This window comes from Coptis chinensis, chromosome 5, assembly GCF_015680905.1.
Source record: "Coptis chinensis isolate HL-2020 chromosome 5, ASM1568090v1, whole genome shotgun sequence".
NCBI lineage: Eukaryota > Viridiplantae > Streptophyta > Magnoliopsida > Ranunculales > Ranunculaceae > Coptis > Coptis chinensis.
In genome coordinates, this window is record NC_141460.1 from 7,416,993 (window position 1) to 7,431,308 (window position 14,316).

The 14,316-nt window shown below is 37.5% G+C and overlaps 1 protein-coding gene, 1 long non-coding RNA gene and 1 pseudogene across 4 annotated transcripts; 1 reads left to right on the forward strand and 2 right to left on the reverse strand.

The window, feature by feature from the left end:
• Nucleotides 1–417: 417 nt before the first annotated feature.
• LOC147496472 (uncharacterized) lies at nucleotides 418–6,841 on the reverse strand. Of its 3 annotated transcripts, none has more exons than XR_015194793.1 (3): nucleotides 5,773–6,841; nucleotides 5,590–5,663; nucleotides 418–458 (listed from the first exon to the last, which is right to left on the reverse strand). It is a non-coding gene; the product is annotated as an uncharacterized LOC147496472 (long non-coding RNA). The 3 variants fall into 3 exon arrangements; XR_015194794.1 differs by having other exon boundaries at nucleotides 424–505; XR_015194795.1 differs by lacking the exon at nucleotides 418–458 and adding an exon at nucleotides 5,047–5,297.
• Nucleotides 6,842–8,551: 1,710 nt separating this feature from the next.
• Nucleotides 8,552–10,084, forward strand: LOC147496473 (low affinity inorganic phosphate transporter 1 pseudogene; annotated as a pseudogene).
• A 989-nt stretch (nucleotides 10,085–11,073) lies between these two features.
• Nucleotides 11,074–12,251, reverse strand: LOC147496474 (uncharacterized). The gene is made up of 3 exons (XM_086562462.1): nucleotides 11,790–12,251; nucleotides 11,581–11,713; nucleotides 11,074–11,495 (listed from the first exon to the last, which is right to left on the reverse strand). The coding sequence occupies exons 1-3, from the start codon at nucleotides 12,210–12,212 to the stop codon at nucleotides 11,437–11,439; spliced, it is 615 nt and encodes a 204-aa protein (XP_086418588.1). The 5' UTR covers nucleotides 12,213–12,251; the 3' UTR covers nucleotides 11,074–11,436.
• Nucleotides 12,252–14,316: the final 2,065 nt, after the last annotated feature.

Here is a 14,316-nt window from a genome sequence, read left to right on the forward strand (position 1 = left end):
TTCTGAATAAACAAATAGCAAAAGTATCCAAAAACAAGAAGGTAGGTTTCAACATTCAAATAATAAAAATGCCAACATAAAATAAGAGCAACAAAAGTGGAGAATTTGTGGAAAGTACTTATATAAATTATTATTAAATGCTTGAGCTAATTTTCATTGAAGAGGGATCCATATATCAAAAAGATTCAAATATAAGATTTTACAAAATTGATTTCAAGATGTCCCGTGGATTTTGCTTCACCGAAAGGTTCTTCAAAATCAAATATTTCTACGCCCATCACAGATGGAGGGTCGCCCATGGCGTCAAACTCAAATACCATCGCGATGCAAAAAGTATCGATGAGTAGAACGGTATGCAAAATATTTCACCGACAGATATGTAGCTTTTACAATGTTAATGCCACTTCCATAAAAGGAGCTTACCATTCCATTGAGGATCAAGTATTGTCTTCGCCATCCTAAAATAAGATAATTAAAAGCTTGTGAATGCAAAGGCACATATGGGCTACAACAAAGCACTTATTAATCAAAAACATTAAAAAATAAAAGAACAATCTCTATTAGTAAAATACACCATAATTAACCCGACCTTTTAAATTAGACCAAATTTTTTTCTACCACCTAATAATTCCCTAATTAAATACAAAAAAAATATTATTCAATGTCTTTAAAAAGGACTATTTTGTCATTTAATTTTTATTTCTATTTATACCCTTCAATTACAACACACGCACAAAGGAGTTTTATGTAAATTCGTGGCAAAACCAAATCCACTTATATATTGACATGTACGCGGTGTTGCCTTGCCATTAATACCCACTTAAATATCATTAATATCCACTTAACTACCATTAATAGTGAGTTCTTTCAACTTCCCCTCCTTTCTTGATGAACTCTTTCCAGTACTGGTTTTTGCTTGATGCTTCCAATTCCGGTTAGAAAAGACGAGAGAGAGAGTGCAAAGGAAGTAAACCATTTATTATTTTCTTCTCACTAACCCAAAATCTACCCCACTCTTCCAACTCCCTAATCTCTCTGTTGCTGAAAGAAACCCAACTACTTCTCATGTACACGACTATTAATTCTCCATCACCATCTTGCGTTCTCAATTCAGTTTTTGCTTCTCAACTAAGATTTTTAGTGCTGCTCTGTGTTTGAATCATCAAGAATGGCACCTGCTGAACTTGGCAAAGAAGAGGGAGTTGCTAAGGTTATTTTCGTAGATTTACTCCTCCATATTAGTATAGATCCATGATTTTTCCATGAGGTCGGGTTTCTTTGACAAATGATGATAGGGTACTAGACTCAATTGGGAAGAAATGCATTTTGAATGTGGCCTGGTGGACTAGCATACAGACGCGCGCATGACAAGATACGTCCTTGTAAACTGATAGCGCGCGATAATATGAGCATAGCTATATGTATTCTTTGGTCGACCAAAATAATTCGTTTTTCTTATCCCCTCCCCCACCCATCAACATTGCACCTGTTGAACTTGGCAAAGAAGAGGGAGTTGCTAAGGTTAAAGTCATTAACAAGACTAATGTGGTACCCAATAAGCAACTAGGAAAGAAAGAATGTCATTTGCTCACATTTGATCTTCCCTATGTGACCTTTTACTATAACCAAAAGTTGTTACTTTACAAGGGTGCTGATTTTGAAGATGCGGTGGCTTAAATTGAAGGAAGGATTAGGGGTTGTTTTGAAGAATTTTATCCCTTGGCGTGAAAATTAGGGAAAGATGAGGAGGGAGTATTGAGGGTGGAATATGAGGATGAGAATCTTGGGGGTGGAGGTCGCAGAGGGCGGTTGCCGCGATGTATCGATATAGCCGAACCGGCAAAGGAGGATGCTTCTTAAGCATATTGCAAGAGATCATTCCCCGCACCAATGTCATGAACTTAGAGGGACTTCATCGGCCATTGTTGGCGTCGGCAGTCGATCCTATAATTTATAGCTAAAGTAAGAGATCTCCTGAAGTAATTCATAATAGCATAATCACATAGTAAAACGTGGTTTGTGCTTGGTCTCAATTAATTAGTGAGAGTTAGAAAATTCACTCGGTATGTTTACGCTTATTTGTAGAATTTGCAAATAGAGAATCGACGTTTGAAACTTTGAATGCAAGATAGGCGGTGTGTGCATTAAAATCTACACATAAGTGTCGACATTGGTTGATACCGTGGGATATATTCAACAACCACCACTACAAGTTGGTCTATGTACCAATCGAAGTTTGTGTAGTGTTACTAACTGTAAGGAAGCTAGGATACTTAGTATTATTACTTGTATATGTAAGGTTTCCAAAAGGGTTTGCACCGCTAATCTACACATGACTCATACATATGCTATATACCCAACCCATGATGCGGATGAGTTGTTTATCTACACAATGAAGTTTCGGGTCACAATATATAATTATATATATGGGTTGTCCCATATAACCCCCGCCGTTGATAAAGTATGACTCGACACCAACCTAGAGGTGTGTGCTACATTGAAATGAGTAAAATATTTCTCATGTGTACAAGAGATTTAATCATGTTTATTTAGAAGCCAACTCTTATGAATGACATAATCAGTCGAAATCTTCAAGTTTCAACCTACACAAAGGGCTCTATATACAAGAATCTCTTCCAAGAATCTTGAACTTCCCTCTTAATAGATTGTACCCCGTGTATCTCGCTTCTACAAATCTAGGTTGAGAATATGCACCATTTGCTCTTCATTTGAACATCAAGAGCTTCCGGAACTTCTAGGCGATGAAAACATTCCCCGCCCATATTAACTTCGGTTTCTCCCAATTAATTGTATTGACGGATGCGAACCAAGATTCTATATAGAATTTACTCAACATTATACATGGAACAAGTCCTTAAGCCAATCGCACCCAATAAGAAGCCACCTAAAAGTCATTATCGCGGCAATTGCAAATTGTCTTTTAATTTTGGTATGATCCTATATGCTTTATTTTTCATCAAATTTAAAAGCTATCATTGCAAATACTAACAGTTGTCTTTTTAATCATGACCAAGCAATGTCAAAAAGCGGGGAAGAACTCACGATTCTAAGGACATTGTATGTCCCGGGGCTATTTCACTAGGGTACCTTGAGGTTAGTAAAAACATTTGAAGACATTGTATTTGTCCCTGGCTATGTCACGATTCTAAGGACATTGTATGTGTTGTTTTTAAAATTTTTGCCAAGTGCTTATATTGTAATAATTGGTTTGGAGACACCGGTTGTTAATTATCGCTTAAACAATATTTATGTTGTAACCTCCTCGTCTATCTCTTTTGCACTTAGACATGAAGTGATGCCGAAGTTGTTGACTATTTGAAACACATGTAACCTTCGGGATATCCCCATGTCACTTGGTCGTGTTTAGCATGAAATTTTTCTTGATATGCTCTTGGTTCGGGCTTTTTGACCTTTTCGAATGTAGAGACCTTCACTATGACAAGAAATGATCTCTTTATACAATCGTGGTGGAATGTCTCAATCTCTCGTGGTGGTCCGGGCGACCGGTAGATGTTGTTAAGGCACCATGATAATAGGATATCATTATGGCATCATTTCATTGTAGTTAAGTTTATGATTGATGGGTTGATTGAATCGTGAAAAATTCCAAACCGCATAGCACTCCTGTGGTATGACAAACTCCAAAGACAAGTCCGGAAAGATAGTTATGTAGTTTGTCCATAAGTTATTGTATTTGAGTAATCAATTTGCTTTTGCATTATTGGTGGTCAACTTTCATTTTAATCAATATGAATTATGAATTACAAATTAGCAACTCATATGCTAAACCGATCTCATTTAAAACAAAGCTTGCATTGCCAATAAAAAAAAAATGAATTAGCAATAATTAGTTCATTTGTGTACTATTTTCATATGTAAATTTGGTTCAATGTTTGTAGTTGCCTCCATTTTTCGCAGGTTGTTGTGGCAACACTCATGACATGGTTGACCGCTCATTTTTGGGAAGGTGGTGTTTACTCTAAAGCTATTGATGGATTTGAACCGCCACCGCAGTTTGGTATTTCAAGATCGTAGTTGCCTACCCATGTGCACTCGGTTCAACTACCTAACTAAATCATGATTTCCACATGAATAGGTGCTTCCCAAGGCGTTCTCATCAAGGGTAGAAATGCTCTTGAAAAAGCACACAAAGCAAGAAACTCAGATCTAATATCCGTTAATAAACATTCAAAACTGTTATATGTAACTTTTTATATCTTCTATTTTGTCTTTGATTCTAAACACATTCTATTGACTAAATGCATAGAAAGATGATTCATTGGATTTCAACACTCACGGCTCCGTGAAATGTGTTGTGTTTGAGAAGACCTGGAACTTTTCATAGTAGAGAAGTCTTTGGTAGTTAGTGCGATGTTTGTTTTCGGACATGGCTATTCAAGCATTTTGGGACATGGTATGCTAATGCAAGAGGTAGTCTCTTTTCTAGCCCGAAGTACCGTGTTATGTCATTTTACGCCAAAGCCCCGTGTACTTTTTCTTTCTTTTAGACCTGTTTTTTCCCCCTCGTTAGAGTTTTGTGGTTTTTTGAATTGGTGTGGATCTGAGATCCTCTCTCCTCCTTTTCGCCTTATATCGGATACATCATAATAAAGAGTGTGCTCACCCAAATTATGTTTACACTTTTCAGCAAGTTTTGTTTAACATCGCGTGCATAGCACGTGTATAAATACTTTATTATGTTCAAATGGATTCTTGAGCATAAGGTGTAAGATTATAATAGCACGTGTATGTTTACACTTTTCGGCAAGTTTTGTTTAACATCGCGTGCATAGCACGTGCATCTTGCTAGTAAATAAATAAAGATGGTCGCTATCGTAAGTAAACCATACATATGGCCCATTTCTAAGGAGAATATGTGGCTATCAAATTACAAACTTTAACAATTACCATTCAATCTTGATTAAACATCTACTGTCAGAAACGATATATGTTAAACTGTTTTAGAGTTATCGGGATTTACTTATCCATATGCCACACCATACTCTTCTGCTTAAACGAGCCAGGTTACCAAAAAACTAATGTTACTTCATCCTCAGTACCTCTTGTACAAATAAAGTAGATCCACACCAACTCCATGAGTGGATTTTTAAAAATACATCTAATAGCAGCCCAAAGGCCTTATTCCAAAAGTGCAAGGCCGTGGAGTCACTTAACCGCATTCTATGAAACATTGGAAAGCAACCCTACCATTATCACTAAGTAATTCCAGGCATTCAATTTTCCATCACTTCCTGAAGAGAGAAGAGAGTTCAAACCTACCAAATGTGCAGGGATTAAGGACAACCCTTGTTACTGCAATTCAACTTTGTATTTAATTGAATCAGTACTAGCTTTAACCTAATACCCCACAAGACAGGGTAAGAGAAAGAATGCAAAATGAGGTAATGATATCTTCCGAAAGGTGTGCTTGTAGTTAACAAGAACATTATTCACTTCATTTTATATTCAAAACTTAATGAATGGCCTACATGCAAAAGCTGGTTTATCCTAAAAATACCAATTATTGTTTCTTGTTGTTCACAAATAGATATGAGATAAAAATAATACCCATTGGTCCTAAGCAGTCTCCTTTGAGCTGCCGTCCCACAAATGGAAAGCAACGACAACAAACTCAAATACCTCTGCATGCACTAAAAGTATCAGTGAGTAGAACGGTATGCAAAATATTTCACTGAGAGATATGTAGCTTTTACAATGTTAATGCAACTTCCATAAAAAAAAGGAACTTACCATTCCATTGAGGATCAAGTTTCTGGAACTTGATAGAACTGGTTTTTGTTTTACCGTTGCAGGTAAAGATTAAGTATGGGTCTGAGAAACCAGTCGAATCGACAGCTGCTAAGCTATCACCTTCAATCAAAGCAATGGTTAACAACCAACCTTCCCCTGTGCTTTTACTCCATGATCAGTACTTGTTTTTAATAATGTGACAAGAAAAGAAATCTGTTACTAAAATGTCTTTAAAGCACGGGATCCAAAGGACGTTGATGGGCATTTTCGAAGGTAAGATGCATATTTAATAGTGAAAGATTTGCAATTACAAGAGAATCAGTAACAGGCAAAGCAGTAACAGACAAAGCTAGAAGGTCACTACTAGCAAATAAAAGATCTCTCATAGATATGAACCAGAGTCTCATAGATAAGAAATTCCTCGGCGCGGAAGCTCAAATAGTTTCTGGAACGCCGTATTTGTTTCAGGCGACGACATGTTGATCTAAATTGAACATCATTTTCAAAGATAAATGAATCTAAGGTTCGAAACGTACATAAGATGACAAGAATAGTCACCGAAAGAATCAGCTGATGCATACCTTCTTACCAACCTCCTTCTCCACCTTTGTCAAGTACTCTTTCATAGCCTTGTTACCTTTTGTATTATTCATGAAAATTTTCAAATGCAGTTTAGACTGGCATGCTTGAGCTAATTTTCCTTGAAGAGGGATCCATATATCAGCAAGATCCGATATATAAGATTTTACAAAATTGATTTCGGCATGTCAGATCAGGGATATTTGAGAGACCGAGGAGAGAGGGAGATTGAGTTGCTGGGATTGAAGGAGAAAGGGAAGAAAGAGTGAAATGATAGAGAAAAGTCTAAACTATTTATTTAATGTGAGAGAGTGTGCCTACTGCCTGGTGAGAAGTTGCTTCCTCTAACAATTAGATCTTTTATCCATAGAATAAAGTATTATGGGCATATCTATTTCTTCATATTTTGGCTTATATGAAGTCTCGTTCTTTGCTACAGCTGATAAAAATCGTTGTTTTGTACGATACATATGTAGAAAGCCCATTTTATTTTTTCTTTCATAGTATTTACTAGCAGATTGATAAACTCATAAAAGTAGGAGAAATAGTGTGTAGGGTCGGAAGGGAGAAAAAAGTAGAGAGAAAGGAGAGAGAAAAAAAATCACGTGATATTGTTTGATAAAGTGGAGATAGAAAGAGAAGAAAGTGGGGTTGGGAGAAAAAGTAGAGGAAAAGTTATATATAAAAAAAAATCACGTGAATTTGTTTTAATTCGTAAGATTTTTTATCCTAAGTTCTTACTTAACAAAACTCTATATATATATATATATATATATATATATATATATATATATATAAAGATATAGAGATTTGTTTTAGACTCGGAAACGGAAAAAAATTCGCGCTATATTATCGAAGTCCCAGTTGTTCGCAACTGTCTTTTTAGTGAACCTCTCTTTCATTGGATGTCTCTCAAATATCTATCTCTTTTAGTCTCGTTGTGCTCTCTCGCTGTTGCCTTGCTGCTGCCGTAAGTACGCCTTCCCTTTCCTCTTAACCTCTCTCTTTCGCCTTCTTGTCGTAGTTTCTTATATATTTGTTTTACTTTCAAGTTTATGTATGCAAAAGATTCTAAGAATTGATGTTGTATACTTGTGTCATGGTAGGTAGTAAAGTAGTATTCAGGATTTCAGGTATTGTGTCATGGTACAGTTTTTAAGGTCCCTTTTAAGATTGGTTTGTTTTTCTCAGGAGAAAAAAGTTGGTGACTTGTTGTATTCTGTGTGATCAAATTTGAAAGTCTTTGTCAATTGTATAGTTCTGTCCTTTCATGCATAAACTATAATACTTTTTGACCTTTGAATGTGCATCTAAATTCAATGACATACCCAGTTATCCACCCAGGTTAAATTGTTCAATAATCCTCTTAACGAAATAAGGTGTGATGATGTTGAACATGATGTATCAGGTATGAATGTATGATGTTGTTGTTTTCAGTTTACCAACCTTCTTAACATACTTCCATAGTTCCATCTTCATAGGCTGCTCCTAGCTTTAATCCCTCCTTGTTCATTGTGTCTGCAAAATACCTGCCTAACCGGAGACGCCAAATTTGTCTGTTTCTTTGTGTTCGTGTACTACAAGACCTTCTACGAGTGTTTTTTTAGTCAAATTACAAAGATGGAAATCTTCAGACCCATAGTTGTAGCCTTGTAGGGCCTTCATGACCTGGACAAAATCAACCATCATATCAAGTTTCTCTGATCCTAAAGGCTAAAGTTGAGGATGGACCTTTAAGACCAGTTTCTACTTTTGAGTTTTGAACACCCTTATACTGTCTGTTTTGTTTATTAAATTTTTGATGCATTAGTTGAGTTCTCACCTTCTGTTAATCTTTTCAGGTGCATTCCTAGTTGCGCGTACTAAGGAATCTTGAAGCAGGAACAAAGTAAGAAAACAGATAGTAGCAACTCATGGCTGGTTTAACCGTGCTTAATAAACTTGATACGGCAAAGACTCAATGGTATCATTTCACAGCAATTATTATAGCTGGTATGGGCTTCTTCACTGATTCATATGATCTCTTCTGCATCTCGCTCGTGACCAAACTGCTAGGTCGCCTATACTACCACGTTGATGGTGCTTCCAAGCCTGGTACATTGCCACCCAATGTATCCGCAGCAGTCAATGGCGTTGCACTCTGTGGCTCCCTTTGCTGGCCAACTCTTCTTTGGTTGGCTTGGTGATAAGATGGGCCGTAAAGCGTGTTTATGGTATGACTCTCATGCTCATGGTTCTCTGTTCTATTGCTTCGGGACTTTCCTTTGGTCACGATGCAAAATCTGTAATGGCCACTCTATGCTTCTTCCGGTTCTGGCTTGGCTTTGGTATTGGTGGTGACTACCCGCTGTCTGCAACTATTATGTCTGAGTATGCTAATAAGAAGACTCGTGGTGCCTTCATTGCTGCTGTCTTTGCAATGCAAGGTTTTGGGATTTTAGCCGGTGGTCTTTTTGCAATTATTGTGTCCACTATATTCCAAAGCTTGTACAAGGCTCCTCCATACCAAGTTGACCCGCTTGCCTCAACTATCCCCCAAGCTGACTATGTCTGGCGCATAATTCTCATGTTCGGTGCATTGCCAGCAGCTTTAACATACTATTGGCGTTTGAAAATGCCTGAAACTGCCCGTTACACTGCTCTTGTTGCAAAGAACGCGAAGCAGGCTGCTGCAGACATGTCAAAGGTCTTGCAGGTTGAAGTTGATGCAGAACAGGAAAAGGTTGAGCAGTTGACAGAAATGACTTCCAATTCATTTGGTTTGTTCAGTAAGAAGTTTCTTAAAGCCCACGGGAAACATTTGCTTGCAACCACTAGTACATGGTTCTTGCTGGATATTGCATATTACAGTCAAAATTTGTTCCAGAAGGATATCTTTACTGCAGTTGGGTGGATTCCTCCTGCAAAGACGATGAATGCAATTCAAGAGGTCCATAAAATTGCTACCGCACAGACCGTCATCGCTCTCTGCAGTACTGTGCCCGGATACTGGTTTACAGTGCTTTCAATCGATTACATTGGAAGGTTTGCCATTCAAGTAATTGGTTTCTCCATGATGACAATCTTCATGTTTGCTCTTGCTATCCCATACCACCACTGGACCCTTAGAGAGAACCGTGTTGGATTTGTTGTTCTGTACGCTCTTACCTTCTTCTTCGCTAATTTTGGTCCAAATGCCACCACGTTTATCGTACCAGCAGAAATCTTTCCAGCTAGGCTTCGTTCAACTTGTCACGGTATCTCGGCAGCCGCAGGGAAAGCTGGTGCAATTGTGGGTGCATTTGGATTCTTGTATTTAGCACAGAACCAGGATAAATCAAAGGCAGATGCAGGGTATCCAGCAGGCATTGGGGTCAAGAACTCTTTACTCATTCTTGGCGGGATCAACTTAGCAGGTTTATTAATGACAATGTTAGTGCCGGAGTCAAAAGGAAAATCACTTGAGGAGATCTCGAAGGAAAACGAAAAGGAAGAAGTAGAAGTAACGGAAGGGCAGAACGGAACCCTTCCTCCCATTTAGGCTTCTGTGTGTGTGTGTGTTTATATGGGCTACATTTTTCACTTTAGAGTTTGAATTTGTTTATGTTTGCATTTGCGGTATTATTGAGTTTAGTTATTGTGAATTAGACTTCTAATATTTTGGGACTAAACATGGAAGAATCGCCTACATTGTGAGCCTCTGCCACGGAATAAACCATGGAAGCTAGTCTATTTGAGTAGATAGCTTATGCCATCGTTTGTGTTTCAAAATCAAACCCCGACATCTCAACCCATCTCTAACTGAAGATGGTGACTAAACCATTACTTCTTTGATTTAGTTTCAAGACAGACCAGAGTCGTTCCACATAAATTAACTATCTCTGACCTTTAACCATTAAAATTAGGATTTTTTAGTATTACCTTCCTACTAGATGAGCCAATTAGGACTGAGTACACACAAAAAAAAAGTAGATGGGGAAATTAGGATCTCCCCTGAGTACAAAAAAAAAAAAAAAAAAAAAAAAAAAAAAAAACTAAATCAAAGAAGTAATGGTTTAGTCACCATCTAGTTGGGGGAGACCCTAACTAAAAAAAAAAAAAAAAATAAATCACTAAGGGTGTGTTTGTTAACTGGCAAACTTCTAGTGGGAAAATATAAGATTTGCCAGTGTTTTCCCACTATAAATTTGCCAGACAAATCTATAGTGGGAAAATTTTAGTTTGCCAGTGTTTGTTTGCAAAAATTTATAGTGGGAAAATATAAGATTTGTCAGTTTTGCCAGTGTTTGTTTACATGGTTTTTCTCCAGTGGCAAATGATATTTCAATTTTTTTGAGATATTTTTTTTGGTTTTCAAACTCAATGAAGTATAACAAAAAATTAAATAAAATACAAATTAAATAAAATAAAATACAATACAACTCAACTTTAATAGTATCCATAGGATGCCTTCTTAAACAACCATCGCAAAGATAGCAATAGCAAAGCAAAGACACCACCACCACTCCACCACACCCACCACACCACCTAATTGCACACACTACACACACTACCACACACACCAACCCACTACACGCACACAAAGACTCAACAAGAACACACAATAAAATATCCAAAAGTAACATCAATGTCACTTAACAATAATATATCGGGTCCACCACTTAACAACAATCCCACAAAACATATAGTTCAAACATAGAAAAAAACCAAAAACAAGGTTGAATCAACGCCCAAATTTTGTTCTAGCCTCCTAAACAACCATGAAGCCTTGATATCCTCTTTAAGGCCCAAGAAGACCTTAATAAGCCTATCATTCTCGACCAGCAAGTCAAGCGACCTTAAGAAAAGCTCAGGATTCATATCAGGAAGAGACTGCAAAGCATCCTTCAACAAATCTATTTGGTCTACTTCTTCTTCTTGTGGTTCTGGTTTGAGGGCCTCGGCAATTTTTGCCACCGCTTCAGTTAACACCTTAAACGAAGGGGGTTCAGGTATATCCTCAAAGAATCGAGACTTCCTAGTCTTCTTAGAAGTAGGTGTAGTGCTTCTAGGACCACTCTCAGTTTGAGAAGTATCCCTACTAGTATCTGAGGGAGCACCAAAAGCTTAGGACTCACTAGCATCAGAATCGTCACCCCCATCTCCTTTGGTTTGCCTAGAATCATCTAAACAAGAAGTTGAAACAAAAAGTTAATTTCAAAACTAGTTAGACACACAAAATTCAACTCTATTTACATCTAATCAATTTACCTCCATCCACCATGTCATCATCGAACCCACTATTGCCCCCTTCTCCAGTTGCATAATCATTTCCAAAAATGAGACAACATTTGTCATAGTAAGGAAATGATTTCTGCCTGAGAGTGTTTGCCAACGGATGAGCCTAAATCCCACAATATACCAATTAATATGGCATCCAAAACCAAATCCTATAAAAAAAAATGAGATTATTTTATTACCTTTACATAACTCTCCCATGCATTCTCATCTACATCAATTCTCTTGGTCTCTTTGTTGAAAGACAAACCAAACCCACTAACATCAACTGCATGTTTCGCAACTTGCCAAGCAAGTCTCATTGTTTTCAACCTCGACCTGACATTGTCTGAAACACAATTCATTCCAAGTCGCGTATTGATCTCATCAGCAGTACGCTTCAAGCTCTCTTTCCTCCACCCATTATCTACCCTCTTGCCCCCAGTAGCTAACTCCTCTAACAACACCTCTACCAAGATGGCTTCCATGTTGGGATACCATCTAATTTGGGGCGATCTTGTTTTCACAACTTTTTTCTGTTTTCCAGCCATACCTAGTTTGAAGCAATGACCAACAAAGAACATAGCATAGTAACATATCAAGGTAACAAATAAGAAAGATTGCATGTGAATAAAACATTATAATTAGTTGAAACATAATAGTGTCTATTACAAAAACAATCTAATAAAATCATAAGTCTACTACAAAAACATCACTCATAAAATCATAATATCTATTATATCACTCGTTATCTGCCCACATTGCAATTGACAACTCATCCCTAAAATTAGTCCACCCAATGCTTGGCTGCATATCAATATTCATATTTGGAGCATTCAGAGAGTTGTCAGCCTCTTCCTCATCATCAGTGAGCTCCTCATCACTCAATGTATTATCAGGATCTTCTTCTTTTCAAAGAAGTTGTGCAATGCACAACATGCAAGGATAACCTTTGTGTGTGTTTTGACATCGTGGAAAACTGCATGCCTTAGATAGGCAAATCGCTTCTTCAAGAGACCGATTGTCCTTTCAACAACAGTACGCAAAGATGAATGACGAAAATTATATTGTTCTTTATGATTTTGAGGTTGAACTTCACCGATCTCTCTAAGATGGTACCGTACACCACGGTAAGGCGTGAGGAACCCTGGCACTAAAGCAAATCCAGCATCCGCAAGATAGTACTTGCCATTTGGAACAGTAAGCTTATGCCCAGGACGAGCCACATCACTTCTCAACAACCGTCCATCGTGTGCCGATCCCTCCCACCCTGCTAGCACGTATGTGAATCTCATGTCAAATGTGCAAGCTACTAACACATTTTGGGTCACGACACCTTTCCGGTTACGATACCTAGCCTGTTGTGCTAGTGGTAAATTGATTGGAAAGTGTGTACCATCAACCGCACCCATAACATCCTAACATAAAAAACTTCATAAATATTTATTGAACTATTAAACATTGAAATCAGAATGATCCTATCCATTTTCTAAAAAGTTGGCTGACCTTGAAATAACAATGCCAATGATGTGTATTGGTACACTCGCGAGGGGAGTTATCAGTGGTAGCATTTGTTACTAACTCTCTGAATAAACAAAGGATTGCATCAAACACAAGATGGAAATAACGGTGAACTGTTTCTCCTGAACGGAAGAATTGAAATGTTTCATTCCGATTGCGCATGTCATGCCCAACAGTGTTGAGAAATAGGGCAACTTGCTTTTCCAATGTAACATGTCTGCTTTCACGTAGACCATGACCATGCAAACGAGTGCACAAGCGACGAAACATTGATCGCCTCATCCTTAATTGCTCGTGGCAAAATCTGTCAGTGCTTGTATACATCCTACCCAATACAGTTCTCCGCACTTGATCCCAATTCCTACGAGGACCTCTAATAAGAGCGGGGGGAGCCCTACGCCTAGGCCTATACCTCCCAATATACATTCTCCTATACCACCATATCATCATTATATATGCACTTATAACTATAAGTAGAAATGCCACTAACCTACGCTGACATTCGGTAATCATTCTACAATATCTCAAAAAGAAAAGAAAAAATTAATAAAGTATACAAATTCATGTACTCAATTAACGAAACATACAAATTGATACAAACATACATGCATGAACAATGTGGAGGAAATATTATAGAAATCGCAAAAAGAATATGTCCTAACATTATTTATACGAAAAATGAGACTAATCTTACATTCCTGAACATTTAAGTTTTCACTATTAAGTTCTTGTTGTTCATCGCCTTCTCCTTAATCTAATCTAAAATGAATGTAGAGTTGGTCGTTAAGGCAAATGGCTTTGTTTTGTTTCTACTTTTAAGAGTAGCTCTTTAAACTTTTAAAAGTCTTGAAATGGGGATTGAGGGGCTGCCTATTATGACCTTTCTTGCTCTTGGGTAGGAATTTTCTGCGTCTGGCGCTCTAAGGATAATAAGAAAGAATCTTAATCAGATATGTCCAAATTTTTTGTTATAACTTAATGCCTAAGGCAGAGACTTCATCTGATTACATAACTTTTATGAATGAACATCTGCACTGAGACTATACTTTCGTAAGACCATAACCATATCTTCAAAATGGAAGAAGTGACGCTATTCGGAAGAGAGCCTAGTCCTTTTACTTACAGAGTGATATGGGCATTAAAACTGAAGGGTATAGATTACACATACACAAATGAGGATTTTACAAACAAGAGTGCCTTGCTTTTGAA

Excerpts from the sequence above, each read along its gene's own strand:
- LOC147496474 (XM_086562462.1), bottom strand. The coding sequence starts at position 12,212 with ATGCAATCTTTCTTATTTGTTACCTTGATATGTTACTATGCTATGTTC. Across the intron at positions 11,714-11,789 it reads CATGGGAGAGTTATGTAAAG|GCTCATCCGTTGGCAAACAC; the intron begins GTAATAAAATAA and ends TGTGGGATTTAG. Across the intron at positions 11,496-11,580 it reads TGATGACATGGTGGATGGAG|ATGATTCTAGGCAAACCAAA; the intron begins GTAAATTGATTA and ends CTTCTTGTTTAG.